Genomic DNA, 20,303 nt, shown 5'->3' with positions numbered 1-20,303 from the left:
CAGCCCAGGTTGACTGGCCACAGGAAAACCATTTTATATTTGATCTTTTGTGCTCTGGAGACAAACACTTCAGGGAAAAAGGAATGGAGTGTCCTCCCCACAGCATAGCTGACAATAATGAGTAAATGCACATCTTTGTTTTTGTTTTTTTTTTAAAGATTTTATTTATTTATTCATGACAGACACAGAGAAAGAGAGGCAGAGACACAGGCAGAGGGAGAAGCAGGCTCCATGCAGGGAGCCCGATGTGGGACTCGATCCCGGGTCTCCAGGATCACACCCCAGGCTGAAGGCGGCGCTAAACCACTGGGCCACTGGGGCTGCCCTAAATGCACATTTTTGTAAACTAATTCACACTAGACTGTTGATGGTTAATACATTTTCACTCCAGGTCACGTTTTCACTTGACCTGACGGGCAAAACGTTGTGATGACCACCTTTATGGCTGATGTGGGCACTCTGGCAGGAGACAGGAGGATGATTCTTCAAGACTGCTTCTTGCGTCCAACCCCCTGACCTAACTCTGCTCCTCCTAGGAAGGTGGCCTTCCCCTTTTTGCTGCATCTCCCTTTGCGCCTTAGACAGTGCTATTAAGTTTAAGCAAACAAAAGCCTGACCTGCCCAGTGAAATTTGAATTTCAGATAAGCAACATACTTTTTAGTATACATATGTCCATGCAATATGAGACCTACTTATGCTAAGAAATTATTCATTGTTCATCCAAAATTCAAATTTAAGGGGGCATCCTGTATTTTGTCTGGCAGCACTAGCTTTAGATCTATGCCACAGACGTGGGGGTCAACTACCGAGAAAGTACCAGGGGCAGGAAGGGGCTTGATTGAATAAGCCTGTCCAGTGGTGAGATCCCAGAAGCAGAACTCAAAAGAACTCTTTCTTTGGACTGTTTCTGCACCTGCCAAGTGAGAATCCTCGTGCTGCCTCTAGATTGTTGTCCTTGGGGTTCACCTTGTTGAAAGGCCAGGTGTGCTTGGGGGTGGGGGCGGCTCAACACATCAGTGTCTCTGTCCTTCAGCTTTTGCATCTTCTCCCCTCCTAAGGTAAGGACAGATGGTCCCCAGCAGCGGCAGCTTCTCTTACCCCCACCCCCCACAGCTCCCACAAGCATCTGGGACCCTCTCCCCACCCTCCTGTCCCCTGGTGATTCCCCACCAGATCTCCAGATCTCTGCAGCCAGGGGCCAGGACACAATGACTGGTCAGCCCTGAGCCACCCCCACCACACTGGGAGGAATCAGCCCGGGAAGCTCAGGGATTGGGAGCAGGGTGCTTCCCCAGAGGGGACAGAAGTCTCAGTAAATGCCTGCATTTGTTGATTCACCAGCTGCCGTGCTGAATTGGCAAGCTTTTCTCCTCCGGGTTAGGAAATGCCACCTAGAAATGATCCAAAAGACAGAGAAGTATAAGGGGACTGTGGGCATAAGACCACCCTGGACCCAGAAATGGGTCATGGAGTTATAGGGAGACAGAAGAGTGGCCCCTGCCTCGGGCTCAGGACACTTTCAAGGTCGTGAGAAGGGAGTCTCATTAGGGCATGGGGAAACAAAAGAAGGGGTGTCTTTTGCAACTGGGAGCAGAGAGAGAAAGACAGAGAGACAGGCAGACAACTCTAGTAAGCACCACATCCCATACTGTTAACAGTTTTGGCCTCAACCATCAAGTATGATTTGGAAACCTCATGAGAAGGATCGTCTGATGGACTTACCCCTGGTTTTACCAGGCCAATGCTCTTGGCTCCTTCCTAAGGTTCCAGGAGACCTTTTCCATCATAATTTCTTACTCTTAGGGAACTTCCTTTGGCCACTCTTTAGAGACAAGTGTGGTTGGCAGCACGATCTCCTCGTCATCCCTCCGTCTGAGAATGGCTGTATGTCTCCTTCCTTCCAGCCCGTCTGCAGAGGAAGACAGACCACGAAGAAACCTCAGTTTCTTCCCCTTCCTTCCCTCCCTCCCTCCCCCTCCCCCAGCGCCCCAGAATGTCACTGTATTTGGAGATGGAGCCTTTCAAGAGGTGATTGAGGTAACACGAGGTCACCATGAGGGGTGAGCAGGACACACGGGGAAGGCCCATCTGCAAGCCAAGGAGAGAGGGCTCCCTCCGGAGCAGCCATACCTCACACTGCCAGCCTCCAGGACTGAGATGACAAGCGAGTGCTGGCGCAGCCACCCTGTCTGGTATTCTGGCTCTGGCACGGCTTGGGCACGGTGCTCTCAGCAACCTCTCGTCTGTCTCCGTGTGGTCTGTTAGTGAAGACAACATAAGAGAGTTTGTACCCGTGCTGCCATGCCAGGCTCACGGTGAAACCTGCCTGGGTTGTTGGCAAGGGGAGTCCCAAGTGCCCTCGCTGGGGGTGACCCGGGGAGCTCGCTAGAATCCTGTCCCCAGGAGGGCCCCCCTGGGCAAGGAGGGCTCCTTTGGCCAGGTGGAGAAGGTGCACTTCATTCCAAGGGCCATGGGGGTCACCCAGCACTGGGATGCAGGTCCCGGGGGAGCCACACGTGCCATGGGGTGCCGAACAGAATAGGGGACACGTCACCAGTGTCTGCCAGGCCACGTGGGTGGGGTGCAGCCTCTGCAGCAGTCGGGGCTCCTGGACAACTGCGGGCCAGGCGGGAGCCCGGGAGGAGTCCTTACTGGCCCCAGTTGACACCAGCGGCAGAACCCCGTGGCCCTCTGGGGGCCTCCACCTTCCAGCCTGTTGAATGGGGTGATCCTTGGATTCCACGCGAGGTTCCTTTTAAAGAGATGCCTATTTAATTTCACTAATGCCAAGGCATGAGTTATTCTCCTTGTGAAAAAGCCAGCTATGGGCAGGGATGAAGCCCCCCCAGCCCACCCCGGCCCCTGTCAGGGCTGCGTGCACGTTGGCACAATGTGTAGGTGCCTCCGTGGTTCCAGGCACCACACACTCCCCTCTGCAGCCCTCTGCTCGCTGCCCTCACCTCCCGCCTCCCCGTCCACCTTCCAGCCTCCACTCCACTCTCTGGCCTCATCACGGCTTCTCCATGCCAATCGCTCACCGTGGGGTCTGGATCCATCCTGCCCATCTCTTGGATCCAGTCTTCCCCAGCCCCAACAGCTAAGCTCACCTGCCTCATCCTGCCTGGGATCCCTCCTGCAGGGGACAGGGATCAGCCCCTCGGCCTGTCTTGTTGGAGGCCCTGGGATGCTGCTCTGTTCCCTCCTACCAGCAGTGTTCCTGTGTTGCTTTCCTGGACCTGCCATCACACATTACAAAGAACTAGGAAACTTAAAGCAAGAGAAGTTTGCTCTCTCAGTCTGGAGGCCAGAAGTCCAAAATCAAGGTGTAGCCAGGGCCTCGCTCCCCCGGAGGCGCTAAGGGAGGGTCCCTCCTGCTTCCTCTACCTGCTGGGGGGCCGAGGCATCCCTGGCTGTGGCCACTGCCCCTCCAGCGTCCATCTCTGTCTTCATGTGGCCCCTCTCTGTGTCTCCTTTTTTGTGTTACAACATGACACGTGACACCTGCCATGGGATTTAGGGCTCAGGTAGGTAATCCCGAATCATCTCGTCTCAAGATCCTTACTTCTGCAAAGATACATTTCCCAACTAAGGTCACATTCTCTGGTTCTTGGGAGGGGGTTAAGGCTTGGACATATCTTTCGGAGGACATCATTCAACAACCCATGACAGGTGGAAAGAAGCAAGAGGAGTTGCTTTGTTGGAAAGGTTATGCACATTACAGATGTTTACAGAGGCTGTGGATTACACTCCTGATTTATCCAGGGGCAATTTTACTGCACACTAGGGCACAGTCCGTCCTCACAACCGCCGCAAGGGATTGCCAGGTTGCTGTAGGGAAGACAGAGGATGGTGAGGCCCCCCAGGCCTGGGATTTCATTCGCCCCCTACTGACACTGGTCCAGGACTGCCAGATCCCTGGCAGGTGGGCGCAGGAGAGCTCCGAGGCAGACTGGGAGTCATCTCCTTCCTTGTCAGCTGCCCTGCCCTGTGGCTCCCAGGCTCCAGGTGGAGTGCCTGCCACCTAGGTAGCAGTGGGGAGCACATAGGTGGGGAGCCCAGGCCCTGGATCCAACACCAGCCCTGGATGAGGAGTCTGAGAGCTGCGGGCAGCTGGGCCCAGACCAAGGCAAGCTGATGCGGGTGCTGAGTGGGGGGACGTGGGATGTAGGGCTCCAGGATCTTGTTCATCCATCAGAGCTGGATAGTGTCAGTTGGCCTGAGCGCATATCCTCCGTATGTGATCTGAGGGCTGAGAGCTGGACACTGGTAGCCGGCCGGGTCCTGCTCTAATGGGGGCTGAGTAGATAGAGGCCGGGGCAGGTGGTAACGGAGGGAAGCCATGTGGTCTGAGGTGGCCAACCCAGGGATGGCTTTGACATCTATCCCTTAGAAGCCAAGTAGCCCCCACCAACCGACCCCCCCCCCCCCACACGCTGGGACCCTCAGTGTCCACCCTGAGTAATGCTGATAAAGTCCCTCTCCAAAGCACGTTTTAAAGTATTACACGTGGTACCCTAAGTGGACCCTAAGGAGAGGGTCTGACACACAGATAAGTGGGTCCTTATCAAGGTTACTGCAGCCTGGCTAGGGAAATGGAAGTTGCGGAGAAGAAAGCTCCAGCCCCATAGAAGGGCCACTGGGAGGGATTTCCCGGTCCAGGCGGCAGGTGGTGGCCCTGAGCGTCGCGGGGAGGAGCGGCCTGCGGCGCAACGGCGCCCCCCAGTGGCCGGTGCCCGGGCCGGTCTCCGCCCTCCGGCCCGCTGTGTCGGTGGAAAAGCAGCTGGAATCCTAGACCCCAGGAGAGCACGACGGACGGGAAGGCTCCTTCCCTTCTGCGACCCGACAGATGCACCCGGAAGTTATCGTGTTTGTAATAGTTATCTTCTTTAAGATTTCATTTATTTATTTATTCCTAAGAGACACAGAGAGAGGCAGAGACATAAGCAGAGGGAGAAGCAGGCTCCCCGCAGGAAGCCGGACGTGGGGTTCGATCCTGGGGACTGGGATCACGCTCTGAGCCAAAGGCAGACGCCCAACCGCTGAGCCACCCAGGCGTCCCTGTAATAGTTACTAAGGTAGTTATTGCATCTCCTGCACCCAGGCACTCATCCTCTTATCAACCCCGCAAGTGGGTACCAGTATGCCTCCCATTCTACAGATGAGCAAAGCACCAGGGAGGTGATTCCACTAATGCCCAGTGGGTGACACTGCATTTCAGATGCTCAGAAAAGCTGGTTTCCTGGAGCAGCACCACACACTTAGAGGAAGAGGAAGCAGATAAAGGGGGTTCAGTCTTTATTGCTGCAGACCCCATACAGGGTGTCTTCCCCGCCCCCCCCCCCCCCCCCCCCGGCCAAAGTCCTTACAGGGGGCCCCAGCCTTGCCTTCCAATGTCACCATCCTGTTGGGAGGGGAATTTGAATATCCCACCAGGCCAGGGCAGCAGAGCTGGGTCCCACCTTCACTGCCCCATGTGGCCTCAACAAGACCACTCCTGAGTGGCCATGGTGGGAGGCCGCGCAGAGCCTGTACCAGTCACTGCTTGCTCTGTGGTTCCATTTCCTCAACTAGAGACACAGGGACGTGCACCCAGCTCTGAAGGGCTGGGCTCTGTTTTGGTAAGAGGGCTTTGAGCTTAGGAAAGGAAACCCTTTACCTGGCTACCCTCTAGGGGGCTGACCCCCACAGGCTGTGGTCAAACATGCCAGGGATACACAGTCCTGGTGGCCTCTGATCCCTACTCCCTCCCCTGGCCTGGTGGTGATGGTGGGGGGTGGTGCTTCCCAGCCACCTGCCGGCTGAGTTTTTTCCCTTATGCACTTGATATCATCTACAGAGCACCCACTCTCTCACGGGCCCTTTGCAGAGTAAGCTTTGCAAGGTTGGCATCTGCTAATATTCCAACATTCATATTTTCTTTTAAACCTTCATTTAGGGATCCCTGGGTGGCACAGCGGTTTGGCGCCTGCCTTTGGCCCAGGGCGTGATCCTGGAGGCCTGGGATCGAGTCCCACGTCGGGCTCCCTGCATGGAGCCTGCTTCTCCCTCTGCCTGTGTCTCTGCCTCTTGCTCTCACTGTGTGCCTATCATAAATAAATAAAAAAAATAATAAATCTGGCTGCCTGCCTTCTTAAAAAAATAAAAAAATAAAAAAAAATAAACCTTCATTTACTTTGAAATCACAGTCTCAGGGGGCACCTGGGTGGCTCAGTCTGTTCAACGTCTGCCTTCAGCTCAGGTCATGATCCCAGGGTCCTGGGATTGAGCCCCTCATCAGGCTTCCTCTCAGCGGGGAGTCTGCTGCTCCTTCTGCCCTTCCCCTCTGCTCATAAGCTCTCTTTCTTTCAAATAAAAAAATAAATAAAATCTTGAGAAAAGGAAAAAAAAAAAAAAGAAAATCACAGTTTTGGAAACATGCCTGCATGGCCCATGCTGGACCCTGTGTGAGAGGAATTAGCCCTTCCCAGCAGAAACCCCTGAGATGTCGGGGTATGTTTGTCGCTGCAGGACAGTCCAGCCTAAGCTAACACAGTGCACAGAAGTTGGCTCCTTCTCAGTGAAAGTACCACTGCCAGATCTTTCACTACTTTCCCCAAATAGTCTCTGCTTCGCCACAGGCACATGACTCCCCTGAAACCAGCCGAGCTTTAAGGAATTCCCGTGGGGCCTACCTGCCCAGACTCACCTTTCTTCCTTCTTGCATTTGGAAGCATTGGCTGTGTCCCCTGTAGATCCTGGGACAGGCAGGGAGATGGAGTGATTAGGAGCTAGAGAAGGGTGCTGGGGTCACAAGCTCTGGCCCAAATCTCAGAACTTGTCCCAGGGGTGGAGGCTGACCCCTGCTGGCCAGAGCCCTTCCGTTGGGTGTGAGTGCTTGGACAAGCCTCTTGGTCACTGGTCACAGCACCAGACCTCCAGTCCCACCACAAGTCTCCTGCCTTTTTGCTGCAAGAGATTCCTGAGCAGGCAGGTCAAAAATGGTCCTCCTGGGAAGGCACGCTGGTGCAGCCATTGTGGACAACAGCATGGAGGTTCCTCTGAAAGTTACCCTGTGATCCAGTAATCACACTACTGGGTATCTACTCCCCAAAATACAAAAACACGAATTCAGAGACAGATACGTGCACCTCGTGCTTATAGAAGCTTTATCTACACTAGCCAAGTTATGGAAGCAGCCCGAGTGTCCACTGATTGATGAATGGATAAAGAAGAGGTGGTATAGACATGCGGTGGAATGTTACTCAGCCATCAAAAAGAATGAAATCTTGCCATTTGCAACAATATGGATAGAGCTAGAGAGTATTATGCAAAGTGAAATAAGTCAGAGAAAGACAAATACCATAGGATCTCACTCATAGGTGGAACTTAAACAAAACATATGAGGAAAGGGAAAAAGAGAGACAAAGAAATAGACTCAACTACAGAGAACACATTGATGGTAAAGGGGAGGTGGAGGGAATGGGGAAATAGGTGATGGGGATGGAGGGCACCTGTTGTGATAAGCACCGGGTACGATGTGTGATGATGTATGGAGGTGTTGTATCTCTTTATGGTACACCTAAAACTAATATTATACTGTATGTTAACTATATGGGAATTAAAAACTTAATTTAAAAAAACCCCAGTGGGTTAAAAAGAGGAAAAAGAAATTGGTCCTTCTGCACAGGTTCCCAGAGCTCCCCTTTGGGGAAGGAACAGAGAATTAGCTCTAGAGCCCTTAGGGGACCCAGTCCTTGGGTTCTCTGCCACCTGCCCCAGGGGGAAGGTCACACTGGAATGTTAAAGCCCCCTAAATATCATTTTTCTAGTTGTGTTTTCATTTATTTTTGATGAATATAGAATGAGAGGAAGACTTATTTCTTGGAAGTAAGTTGTCATCTAACAACTTTAAGAATTTGAAATTGCTTCTTTTTTCCTTCTGATTATGAAGGGCATTTTTGCTCTACGATTTTTTAAAATTTATTTATTTATTTATTTATTTATTTATTTATTTATGATAGTCACACAGAGAGAGAGAGAGAGAGAGAGAGGCAGAGACACAGGCAGAGGGAGAAGCAGGCTCCATGCACCGGGAGCCTGATGTGGGATTCAATCCCGGGTCTCCAGGATCGCGCCCTGGGCCAAAGGCAGGAGCCAAACCGCTGCGTCACCCAGGGATCCCTGCTCTATGATTTTTTTTTTAAATATTTTATTTATTCATGATAGACATAGGGGGAGAGAGAGGCAGAGACACAGGCAGAAGGAGAAGCAGGCTCCATGCAGGGAGCCTGATGTGGGACTTGATCCCGGGACTCCAGGATCGCGCCCTGGGCCCAAGGCAGCGCTAAACCGCTGAGCCACTTGGGCTGCCCGATAAATTTTATTTGTATGTTGAAATTGCCTTTTTCTACCTTCGAGTTCCTGCTTTTAAAGTCTGGTTCTTATTTGAAAATGAAGCAAGTTGTGAACAAGTATTGATAATCCAAGATAATACAACCAATCTCTTACTCTGTTAAAACAATCCGGGTTCAAGGCAGTATTTTAGGAACACAACCATGGAACACATGGAGGGGAGGATCTCTCCAAAGCTTTTATTTTTTATTTTTTAATTTTATTTATTTTATTTAAAGATTTTATTTACTCATGAGAGAGACAGAGAGAGAGAGAGAGGCAGAGACACAGGCAGAGGGAGAAGCAGGCTCCATGCAGGGAACCTGATGTGTGACTCGATCCCAGGACTCCAGGATCACGCCCTGGGCTGGAGATGGAGCTAAACTGCTGAGCCACCCAGGCTGCCCTCTCCAAGGCTTTATTTTCAAAACAATAGTTTGAATCAATACTGTTGATTTCTGTAGCACATGTAATCTTTCAAAGCTTTGCACAGTTATTTAAGGTTTGAAATTAAGACTCATATTTTTCTGCATACATCTTTCTATCCATGGGTTTCATCCTGTATCAGCCTTTCTCCACCACATACTGTTTTCCCATACCAAAAGATATAGCTTGTTGCATTTTCTTTCAACTGAGGTTTATGTTCAAAAAATCTATTTTATATATGTAATAATGCGAAAACCATTCCCTTATTTGGGACATTTTTGTAATATAATATGAAGTGTTCTTTTTTAACTCATTAATAGGCGGGGGTAAGGATAAAAAATTGTACATATATGATTATTTTAATGTGAAAATTCAAAGGGGAAAAATGTAACAGAATTAGCAAAAATTAACTTGTGGTGGTGGGGTGGGGAAGCTTGGGTGATGCAATTAGTTAAGCATCCAACTCTTGGTTTCAGCTCACGTTGTGGGTCGGGGGCCCTGGGATGGAGCCCATCATGCAGCTCCATGCTGAGCACAAAATCTACTTGGGACTCTCTCTTTCTCTCCCTCTGCCCCCCCCCCCAAATATGGGTTTGTGCTCTCTCTCGAAAATAAATAATCTTTTGGGGTGCCTGGGTGGCTCAGTGGTTGAGTGTCTGCCTTTGGCTCAGGTTGTGATCCTGGGGTCCTGGGATTGAGTCCTGCATCAAGTTTCCCGCAGGGAGTCTGCTTCTCCCTCTGCCTATGTCTCTACCTCTCTCTGTGTGTTTCTCATGAATAAATAAATAAAATCTTTTAAAAAATAAAATAAAATAGGGATACCTGGGTGACTCAGCAGTTGAGGAGCTGCCTTTGGCTCAGGGTGTGATCCCAGGGTCCTGGGATTGAGTCCCATGTCAGGCTCCCTGTGGAGCGCCTGCTTCTCCCTCTGCCTATACCTCTGCCTCTCTCTGTGTCTCTCGTGAATAAATAAATAAAATCTTTAAAAAACATTAAAACATATTTTTTAAAATAAATATACCTAATCTTTAAACAAAAATTAATTGGTGGCCGGAGTAGTGGGAAAGTGGATTTATTTGCTTGCTTCCTTGCTTGCTTGCTTTGCCCATTTTCCTACATCTCAAATATTTTGTGATTTTATTTGCTGATGGGAAAAAAAAAAAACCACCTAAAAACGAAAAGATCTTTAACCAACAAAATATACAAAGTCTATTTAACTTCACCTTCTGAAAAAAAAAATGTTTTAGAGTCTTTTCCTGTGCTCCTATGAGTTACTTAAGTTCACTACCAAACATGGACTACTCAGAAAGAAATATAAAAGAGGACATTTAAAAATTAATGTAATTCCAAAATCTAGATCTAGTCCCTGTGGAGATCTTGGTGTGCTTTACATGCTTTTTAAAAGCATAATTATTTAATGTAATTGGAATTCGAGAATAGGTAGGCTCCCCCCCGCCCCTCCCAGAACATCAGGAGCATTTTTCATGACCTTACTTTGGCCTCAAGCATGATTTTTGGCGGCTGCTGGAGTGCTCGGGGTGCACGTGAGGACGATGCTCAGCCAACACCAGCAAGTCCTGGAGGTGAGGCTCAAGGTCACGGGCCGACACCCCGTTCTGCACACTGCCCGCCCCATAGGTGACCTCTGCACTCAAGCCTTTGGCCCATCTCTTCGCCTCTGTTAGGATGCACGCATTGCTTATCCATTTCAGTAAGTTCTTTATAAGCCGGACACATAACTCCCTTAATTATAATATTTGTGACCGACTGTTCCCGGCTTTTAATATCATCACCACTTTGGGCATATGCACGAGTTTGCATTTTCACGTAGTAAAATACATTGGTCTTGCCTTCGTGATTTCCTCCATGGCCCTCGTGCGGAGGCTGCACCTGGACGCCCACCTGCACGCCCCACCTGGAACTCCGAGCCTCTCTTCGGGGGCGGTGAGCAGAGGTTGGCCGGGACGTCGCCGGCCCCGCCCCCTACGCCCCCCGCCTCCCGGCGCGCATGCGTCCCGGCTGGCGCGGCGCCGGCTGGACCCTCCCGCGAGCCGTCCTTACCCGGCCTGCCCCGCGCCGCCGCCCCCGGAAGTGGCCTCGCCGCCGCAGGAGCGGTGCGTGAGCGCGGAGCTCGGGAGGGCGGCGGCGGCGGCGGAGCCCGTGGGCCGGGAGCCGCCATGGCTGGGAGTCAGGACATGTTCGACGCCATCGTGATGGCGGACGAGAGGTGGGTGGCGGGGCCCGGCGGGCGTCCGGCCCCTCGGCTGCGGGGGCAGCGCGGCCCGGTGAGTGGGGTGGGGGCCTCTGCGCGGCCTGATGCCTGCCCTGCCCCGGGGACGCCGCGGGCTTGGGTGGGACGGGCCTCGCCCCTCGCGGTGGGACGGCCGGGCCTCCGCCTGCCCCCGCAGCCCCCGCCCCCGCCGCCGCCGGGCGCCCTGGGCGGTGACGGTGCGGACCCGCCAGCTGCGTCGTGGCCATCCTCAGGGCCCGGCCCCCGGAGGCATCGGCCGACGTCGGTCGGGACCGAGCGAGCGCGTAACCCTCAGCCGCTGACGCTGGTGTAGAGCTTGGTGTGAAGCCCTCGCTGCGCTGTGTCGGATCCCGGTGAACTGTCTCAGCCCCTCTTTGCGACTCACACCTTCTCGTTCACCCCGTTTTACAGACGAGGGGCAAGGTCGCCCCCCGGGGTGGTGCAGCCGGTAGGTGGAAGCATATGCCGCCCCACGGGGCCCCAGCAAACTGGTCTACTTGCGCCCCCTCCACCGTGGCGCCCTCCCGGATTCCAGGCAGCACCGCCTGCGGTGCGCTGTCAGCCGGCGGCGCTGCTCCCTTCCAGTGTGCCCTAGCAGTGGAAAGCCCGGGTGTATGGCAGAGTGTCGTGAAGCGGTTGACATAGAACCGTGGCTCGCTAGCCTCCTCGCTGCGGACTAGACGCACCCAGGAGGTTTCAAAAAGCAGACTCCGCGGCCTTCCTCCTCCAGACTTACTGAGTAGTAGGGGGCGAGGCCCTTGAATTTGGGTCTCCAAAACTTTCCTCTGTGTTTCTGGTCTCTTACCAGGTTTGGGATCCATCACCCCCCCCCCCCCCCCACACACACACACACACACACTTCGCTGTAGGTTGTAGGAGAGGCAGATTCGGCTTCAGCAGGTGGGGTGACCTGCCCGCGGAGGCGCGGTAGAGCTGGAATTGTGACCTGCGTTTTTCGGACTGAAATTCAACACCTTCTACTGCACTGTGTCTCGTCTTGCTGAGTCTGGGTGATGGGGGAGAGAAAATTTTATTTTCCGGGATAGACACTCTTTGTCCTGTTCCTTTGATCAAGTTTGCTTCTCCGTCACAGGTTTCATGGGGAAGGATATCAGGAAGGGTATGAAGAAGGCAACAGTTTGGGTATAATTGAAGGAAGACAGTATGGCACGTTACATGGAGCCAAAATTGGATCGGAGGTAAGGGGGGGCGGGGAGATGCCCCACCCCGATTTTTAAAAGTGAATCCTTTTCACTTATAGTTTATGATTTGCTGTGCTGATCAGTATGGTAGAGCCAGAACTGCAGGCCTCTTTAAAAAGCAGTGGAGGGGATCCCTGGGTGGCTCAGCATTTTAGCACCTGCCTTTGGCCCAGGGTGTGATCCTGGAGTCCCGGGATTGAGTCCCACATCGGGCTCCCTCCGTGGAGCCTGCTTCTCCCTCTGCCTGTATTTTTGCCTCTCTCTCTCTCTATGTCTATCATGAATGGATAAATAAAATTTAAAAAATAAAAAAAGTAAACAGCAGTGGACTAAAGAATGCTGATGGAGCAGAGTTCCTCGTCCAGGCCAACAGAGCATGTTGCTGTGCAAGCACACCTGGCCAAGTGTGCACCACAGATACCGTGATTTTTCCAGATAGAAGGTCTGTGGCACCCCCGTGTCAGGCAGGCCTGTCAGCATCATTATTCTAGCAGCATTGGTCATTTCTTGTCTCTGTGTCACACTTTGGTAATTTTTGCATTGTTTCAAACCTTTCCATTATTATATTCATTTCGGTGATCTGAAGTTAGTGACTAAGACTCGCTGAGAGCTCAGATGATGGCTAGCGTTTTTTTAGCAATAAAGTGTTTTTATTTTTTTAGGATTTGATTTATTCATGAGGGAGAGAGAGAGAGAGGTAGAGACACAGGCAGAGGGAGAAGCAGGCTCCCTGCAGGGAGCCCGACGCAGGACTCGATCCCAGGACCCTGGGATCACACCCTGAACTGAAGGGAGACACTCAACCGCTGAGCCACCAGGCATCCCAGCAATAAAGCATTTTTTATCTAAAGTTATGTAGATTATTTTGTTTAGACTTGTTATTTTTTTATTTTGTTCATTTTTTAAAAGACTTTATGAGAGAGAAAGTGCACACCTGTGTGCACCAGCAGAGGGAGAGGGAAGGAGAGGGAGAAGCAGACTCCCTGCTGAGCAGGGAGCCCAATGTGGGACTCAATCCCAGGACCCTGGGATTGTAGCCTGAGCCGAAGGCAGATGCTTCACTGACTGAGCCACCCAGGCGCCCCTGTACGTTGTTTTGTAGACATACTGCACCTGTGATAGAGTACACTGTGGTATAAACAAAACTTTCACATGTGCTGGGAAATCAAATAGTTCATCTGGTGCGGTGGTCTGGAACCGAACCCGCATCTCTGAGGTGTGCCTGTGTAAAGCGAATGAAGTATAGTCTAGGGAATGACAGAAGCCATCCTCGGCCACCTCCCCTTACCCTGGATATCGTGGTGCTGCCCTGGGTCTTCAGCCACCTGAATCCTGACCCTGTGTCACATGAAAATGTTGCATTTCCGTTCCCGTTGAAATCCTCTGAAATCCACAGTTGTCTTCTCTCCTGTCCTTCTCCCTCAATTGGCCCTAGCTGTGGATACTGGGTTTACCTGGCAGAGCTTGTGGCAGACATGACTGTGGTAGATGTCTGCTGCAGCAGAGCGAGTCACGGCAAACTGTGGGGGTCTCAGACAACAAGCTTATTATCTCACACACATCCTGAGGAGCAAGAGTCCAGGAGCAGCTGGATTGCGTGCTTGTGGCTCTGGGCTGGAGTCAGGCCCGCAACTATATGAGGGCACTGCTGGGGCTGCTCGAGCAGCTTTAAGACAGCAAGGTGGGAGTGACATCCGCTAGGCCTACATTCAGAAGCCATTCGCTGCCTTTTCCTCCGTGTTCTACTGGCCACACAGGCCACTCTGCTACAGTTAGAGGAGACCACACAGGACGTGTACACCCAGGGGTGGGGGCCAGTGGGACCTTCTGGGAGGCCGCCACCCCACCTGTGGTTCGGCCACCTAATGTCCGTGGTCTGATGCCCATCAAGTGCTTCCAGAACCGCAGCATGAGAAGCACTGCTGACCTTCGTACCCACCTTTAGTTTTGAGAGCTTGACAATTAGAGTAGCTCCTCGCTTAATTTCACTCTTCACTGTTCTGTAAATCCACAGATTGGGTGCTATCAGGGCTTTGCTTTCGCTTGGAGGTGCCTCCTGCACACATGTACCACTGAGAAAGACAGGTAAGGTTGAAGACTTCTTTCCTTTTTAGTGTGTGGAGCACAAGTGTGGCTCCATAGCTTATTCTGACTTTGGGCAGTTGTGCCTCAGTTTCCTCATCTGCTACATGGAGAAAATAGACCAAACTGGAATGTTTTTATGTTTATAGGAAGTCGTGAAAAGGGAGCGCAGAGCTCATTTTTGGTGTTTGGTGAACACGGTTGTTACTACTTGTCGAGAATCTTGGAGCTCTCTGCCTTTTCCCTGCAGGCGTCACAGCACCAGGTGGATTTTAGACCCCCTGCCAGTAAAATAATGTTGACGTGGATTATATCTTCCCATTCATCTTTCCCCACGGCTTCTAATAAACGCAGCATTGTAGTCTTGCTATGGCTAAGGTCAGAAATGGTGATTCTGTTGTCACTGGTTTTTTACTGCAGCAGCCGACTAGATCTGCTAGTGATATGAGGCAGTGAGCGTGTTTAACACGTGTCTGGTACTTGCACATGCCGGGTAAAGGCTAGCTATTTTTGGATCGTTTGTAGTTTTTAAGCTGTTCTCAGTATGTGCTACCTGCTGAAACCCCTGTGACCCTGTTGCACATCTGTCTTCATTCTTAACCTGGAAATGAACCCAGAAGCAAAGGCACATGTGGCCTGGCCGTCCTGCCGCTCCTGGGAGCCCAGAATCCGCTTTGGTTGGTGCTCTGCTTTGTCTTGATGTCTTTTGGCTTTGCCTGGCCTGAGAGGGGCTTGGGGAGAGTGGATGACAGCAGGGAAGGTGTCCCTGCCCTGTTCTTTTTTTTTTTTTTTTTTTAAAGATTTTATTTATTTATTCATGATAGTCACAGAGAGAGAGAGAGGCAGAGACACAGGCAGAGGGAGAAGCAGGCTCCATGCAGGGAGTCCGATGTGGGATTCGATCCCGGGTCTCCAGGATCGCGCCCTGGGCCAAAGGCAGGCGCCAGACCGCTGCGCCACCCAGGGATCCCTCCCTGCCCTGTTCTAGTGACTCATCGTCTTATTTGAAATATTTTGACTTTCTAGAATTTGGGTACCTCATATCTGAATGTGAGCACAAGGGTGCTTATCACTGATGGTGGGTGATGCTGAGATTACCTACCCTGCCTCCGTCGAGTCCCTGGGACGCTCCATTGGCACAAGTAGCTGGCAGTGGACCAGATGTGTCCATGAGCCAAGGGGCGCCCGGGGTGGGGATGGTCCTCTGAGGACTGTGAGAACCCTTGGGAATAGCTTTTGGCAACTTGGGGTGCCACTGGGTGGCAGTCAACGCTGAGCTTGGCTCTCCCCTCCGGTCCCCTCCCAGGAGAGGATGATCAGAAGATGAGCAGAGGACGAGCAGAGGCTGTTCTTGGCGCTCCCCTTCAGACTCCCCCTTCTCCACTACTCCGACACATGCCGGCTCCTGCAGGAGAGCCGTACTGTGCATGGAGGGTCTCACACCAGCCCTGAGTAGGGGCTCCCTGATTTCCTAAAGCTGTTACCCAGTCTGTCCCAGAGGAGGACCCGTGCGGGTTGGCCCGGGCTGGTGGAAGCCTGCTAGCACGCCTCGCTGCCGCCCCCACTCAGCACCCTCTGAGGGGCTCCTGGAAACACAGCCTGAAAGCCCTTCTCCTAGAGCTGTGTGGCACAGTTTTTTGCATTATAATATTTATGTCAGTCCAATTTTAAATAATCTGTGCCATCATTCCGTAAAATAAGGGGCTTTTACTGCCAGAGAAACCACGGAAGGCACTATCTCAGACTAAAGGGTGGTGCTTTACGTTGACGACTGTGTCTTTCTGATGGACTCTGAGGTGGCCCCCCACCCTTCCCTCTGCCCCCAGCAACCTGGTGGAGCCTCGTGCGGACCAGCGTCTGGCCAGCATCTGGAGCTCTGGCGCCATCCGTGTTGTTGGATCGGCTGTGGGCAGGTCATACCCTCCTGACGGGCACTGACTTTGACGGTGTGTGGGGCCGGGTGTGTTCTGAGTAGCTTCACGGACCAGAGAAGAATAAGTTGCTACTTGAGTGTATTCTCACCCTGCTGGAATACAGCCGGTTCCCACGTGTTGGCATCTACCTTCCATCGCCCTGGAAACCGAGTGCTTGGTGGCTGTAATTTACTTGCTTTTGACCTTTTATAGTTTTGTATTGTCTCAGAGCAGTAGCCGTCATAGTTCTTGTAAAGTGACTTGTCGTCGGCAGACTTGCTCGTGTACCTAAAAACAATTATGCCCAGGTACTTAGGAGAGGTCGGTTGCTTTTGATTCATCCTGAGGATAAGTTCTGTAGAAGTCCCACTAATCAAATTGTAGTATACTTCTGACACTCCAGTGATCCCGTGTGGTCTGGGGGAGGGTGTGCGTCGGGATCACTACGAATTTCCCAGATGCGCACATCTGCACTGTCTCGCCCACCCCCCTGGTATGAGCCTCAGCCTCCAGGGTCCATTGGAAGCAAGGAGACAGAAGACTTGCTGAGCACCTACTCTGTGCTAGGTTTTGGGCTTTACAGAGGTTACTTCTTCTAAAAGCCACGAGGTGGCTGTTGAGTCTGCATGTTATAGACAAGTTAAACAACTGAGTGCCTGGGAATCACCTCGCCTCCCAGCAAAGCTTTGCCTTCCTAGGAGAGGGAACTGGATGCAGATGCCAGACACCAGTTCCTGCCCTTTGGAGGGACAGGCTTGCTAGTGTACCTGCCGCTGAACTCCCCAAGGCTGTGAGCGTGACGTTTCTGGGTTCTGGCAAACTCCAGGCCCAGCGCAGGCTGGATCATGCCCCAGCACTCTCCTCCTGTCTGGTTTGGTCTGTTCCCACGTCTGAGACTTAGGCAGACTTGTGGGTTGCTTCAGTCGCTTGCTCTCTGGCTGGAATACAGGTATATCCGTAAGCCTGATAGCACCCGAATGTTGAGCATGGGGTGTGGGCGAGAGCGTGTTGCTAGGTAGATAAATATTATTGAGTGAAATGAGAAAGTTACTCATCCAGCTTCTGAACGCAGACTGCTTAGCATGCCCACTGCTTCCAAGTTATTGATCAGCGTAGTTGTACGTAAGAGGAGCCCACTGCGACTGAGGACTAAAAGTGTTTATTTCTGTGCTTTACAGCAAAAAGATGAAGGCCTTAGAATCGTTGATTGAAATGATTCAGAAGTTCCCTTACGATGACCCTACTTATGATAAACTTCACGAGGACTTAGACAAAATTAGAGGGAAATTTAAACAGGTTTGTTCATTGTACGTTTCTCTTTGATAGAAGTGCCGTTTTTTCAGAGGTAAGCGCGTGCAGCCCCGAGGGCTCACGTCGCTTGTGGTCCACAGAAGCACATCATTGTGTCTCTGTGTGAGAAAACGGAAGACGGTATAGAGAATGAACACTTGTTAGAACTTCTTCAGGGGTTGGCGGCAGGTAGAAAGAAGGTTTGTTGTACGTTATGAGTAGAAATACACAAGAGTTAAAAAAAAATACATCTTTTTTCTTTTGTGTTTGCAGCTTTGTTCATTACTAAATGTTCAGCCGGACTTTAAAATTAGCGCAGAAGGTTCTGGACTTTCATTTTGAGGATGACAGATGAACAAAGACGAAACATCAAGGAACAGATGTCTGTATGTTAAGTGTTTAAAAATGTGATTCAAGGCAAAACAATGATGGGGTATTCATTGTTCTGTGGGGAGGGTTCCAGTGTGGCCGGTGAAAGGGCTTGCATCTCCCTGGGGGCTGCCTGTACAACGGTCCCTCCACACAGGCCTGGCCTTTGTTGGGCCCTCTGCTCTGCAGTCTGAGTGCGTCCTGCTGGAGCCCTCGTGAGGCCGCTCACTCCCGGTCCAGAGTCGCTGGTCTGGTGGCCCTCTCCAGCTGGGCCCGCCTGGCTCATTCCTGACTGGGGGTGGCTCTGGATAGGATCACCCTGCCCCCGAGCCTGGACTCAGCACTTTGAGGAATGGTTTTTTGAAAACTGAGAGTACCACGGTTGACTTGATGTGACTTGACAGGCAGATGTGCCGGGACTGATACTCACTCACCCTTAGGACGTGCCAGCGCTGGGTGGTGGGCTTCCCCTGTTCTGTTTAATCCCTCTAGTGTTCCCACTTTACAGATGAGGAAACCCACGGGGACCGCCTGGTCCAGGGGCACCGGCAGCAGAGCAAGGACTCGTCTCCTGCGCCCGCCTGTCACCGCTGTCTCGTGCTGCCTCCTCTGAAATGTGCAGTCACCGCCATGGAGTTGCCACTGCTCTCAGCTCAGAGCGCACGGGCCCCCGCTGTGCTCTCGGAGCCGTGGGGAGCCCACTGCGGCCAGTGGACGTGGGTATCTGGCTGAGAGGGGGTTCAGAGGGAGCCAGGACATGCTCCTCACACTGTCTCCAGATGGGCGTGGGGGCTTTGCAGCGTTAAAAATGGTTAAGGGAGCAAATATTTTAGGCTAAAGGCTAAATGTTGGGCTGCTGTTCTACATGCAGAGAGTTTCAGAGCCTTGTGTTGAGGACACCGCATTCTTCCTATAACATGAGTTCTCTTGTGTTCTGGCCGCACTGAGCAGGCCCCTGTCTCCATGGGGAGGTGCGGATTGGTGGGGCAGGGGCTTCTCCTGGTTGTCCGGCATCCCTCTGCCCACCGCCCCCCCACATGGCCGGCAGGTCCGAGGCCATGTCTCTGAGAGTCACACATGAGACGACTCAAGGGGTAACTGTTCAAAACTGTTCCAGTTTTGAAAATCATTGTGGAACGTCTTAGCGATTGCTGCTGTGCTGAGCCATCCTGTGGTCCTGAGAGGCGGCTGGGGGCCCCGCCGGAGCCGGGCGGGGTGTTTGCTTCCCTCTCATCTGGTTGCCCTGGCTGGTGCACTGAGGAATGATGTGGCTTCAGCTGGTGTAGGACGAGATGTGGGCTTCATCCCTGCGCACGGTCCTCGTCCTGGCCCCACGCTCCCCGGGAGCTTGTGCACCTGCCTCCCAGGTGGATCTTGTGGCCGCGGAGACCAGCAGGCAGTGCCTGGTGGGACAGATGGGGTGGGGGTGGGGGTGGGGCTCCCATTGCTGTTTTCCTTGGTGGATTGTTATGTTTTTTAAGTTCTCTGTTCTGGTAATGTATTGCTTTTACAAGTGGGGAGAAAAATAAATGGCACGTTTTATTTTATTTATCTTTTTATTTTTTAAAGATTTTATTTATTCATGAGAGACACACACAGAGAGAGGCAGGCAGAGGGAGAAGCAGGCTCCATGCAGAGAGCCCAACGTGGGACTTGAATCCGGGGTCTCCAGGATCAGGCCCTGGATTGAAGGCAGCGCTAAACTGCTGAGTCACCCGGGCTGCCCTAAATGGCACATTTTAAAGCAGAAGGCTGTTTGGGACCACTTCTAACGTGACATCTAGCACATTCATTCCTTACTCCAAGGTACATGGGATATAGGTCCAAGGGCAGTCCTGCGTTGAGTGGGCCAGGGTGCTGCTTCCTGTTGCATTTCTGTCCATGCATCTTGTTAAAATGTGTTGTGGACATAATTCCTGCGGAGAGTGGTGCCCTGAGATGTTCAGGGAGGGTCAGTTCCTGCAGACCCTGCCTGGCCACCTGTTGGCAGTTGTTACTAACCCCTCTTGCCCAGAGCCCCCTCCTTCCCTGTCCCCCATGGTCTCAGCCTTTCCTGTTCCACATGTTCGTGTGAGCCACAGGCGGCCACCGCCGCTTTACTCTCCATCATATGAGGTGGAGCTACCTCACTGATCTCTGTCAGGGGCCCTGGACGCTGGGCTTGACCTGTGCCTACCTAGTCTCAGTTTCCAGGAACACTTAGTCCCCTCTGACAGACCCTGATTGCAGCACAAACAGGCCACCTTAACCCTTACTTTGCTCTGTCCCAGGTGACACCATCTGTGGTGATGGGCTCAGGCATGCGCATGGCTCCTCCTGGCTGGAGACGTGGTAGTGGAAGGTTCTGGGGGCCTCTGGGAAAGGTTTTACAACTCTAATGAGAGACCATATCTATTTTG

The 20,303-nt window shown here is 52.2% G+C and overlaps 1 protein-coding gene and 2 long non-coding RNA genes across 4 annotated transcripts; 1 reads left to right on the top strand and 2 right to left on the bottom strand.

Moving 5' to 3' along the window:
• Nucleotides 1–134: 134 nt before the first annotated feature.
• LOC140612587 (uncharacterized) lies at nucleotides 135–10,851 on the bottom strand. The gene is made up of 4 exons (XR_012013740.1): nucleotides 10,648–10,851; nucleotides 2,132–2,259; nucleotides 1,724–1,910; nucleotides 135–1,392 (listed from the first exon to the last, which is right to left on the bottom strand). It is a non-coding gene; the product is annotated as an uncharacterized lncRNA (long non-coding RNA).
• LOC140612588 (uncharacterized) lies at nucleotides 5,345–10,640 on the bottom strand. The gene is made up of 3 exons (XR_012013741.1): nucleotides 10,292–10,640; nucleotides 6,687–6,735; nucleotides 5,345–6,342 (listed from the first exon to the last, which is right to left on the bottom strand). It is a non-coding gene; the product is annotated as an uncharacterized lncRNA (long non-coding RNA).
• Nucleotides 10,852–10,864: 13 nt separating the features above from the next.
• Nucleotides 10,865–19,451, top strand: LTO1 (LTO1 maturation factor of ABCE1). Of its 2 annotated transcripts, XM_072790287.1 has the most exons (6): nucleotides 10,865–11,024; nucleotides 12,142–12,247; nucleotides 14,265–14,335; nucleotides 17,424–17,541; nucleotides 17,809–17,921; nucleotides 18,413–19,451. In XM_072790287.1, exons 1-5 carry the CDS (start codon nucleotides 10,975–10,977, stop codon nucleotides 17,875–17,877), a joined length of 414 nt encoding a protein of 137 aa, XP_072646388.1. In that variant the 5' UTR covers nucleotides 10,865–10,974; the 3' UTR covers nucleotides 17,878–17,921; nucleotides 18,413–19,451. The 2 variants fall into 2 exon arrangements, with proteins under 2 accessions (XP_072646388.1, XP_072646389.1); XM_072790288.1 differs by lacking the exons at nucleotides 17,809–17,921; nucleotides 18,413–19,451 and adding an exon at nucleotides 16,159–16,278.
• The last annotated feature ends 852 nt before the right edge of the window (nucleotides 19,452–20,303 follow it).

This window comes from Canis lupus, chromosome 21 (assembly GCF_048164855.1).
Source record: "Canis lupus baileyi chromosome 21, mCanLup2.hap1, whole genome shotgun sequence".
NCBI classification, from domain to species: domain Eukaryota; kingdom Metazoa; phylum Chordata; class Mammalia; order Carnivora; family Canidae; genus Canis; species Canis lupus.
This window is presented reverse-complemented; position numbering and strand designations above follow the sequence as displayed.

Coding starts and splice junctions, on each gene's coding strand:
- LTO1 (XM_072790287.1), top strand. CDS start 10,975: ATGGCTGGGAGTCAGGACATGTTCGACGCCATCGTGATGGCGGACGAG. Junction 12,248..14,264: donor GAGCCAAAATTGGATCGGAG/GTAAGGGGGGGC, acceptor GTAAATCCACAG/ATTGGGTGCTATCAGGGCTT. Junction 14,336..17,423: donor TGTACCACTGAGAAAGACAG/GTAAGGTTGAAG, acceptor TGTGCTTTACAG/CAAAAAGATGAAGGCCTTAG.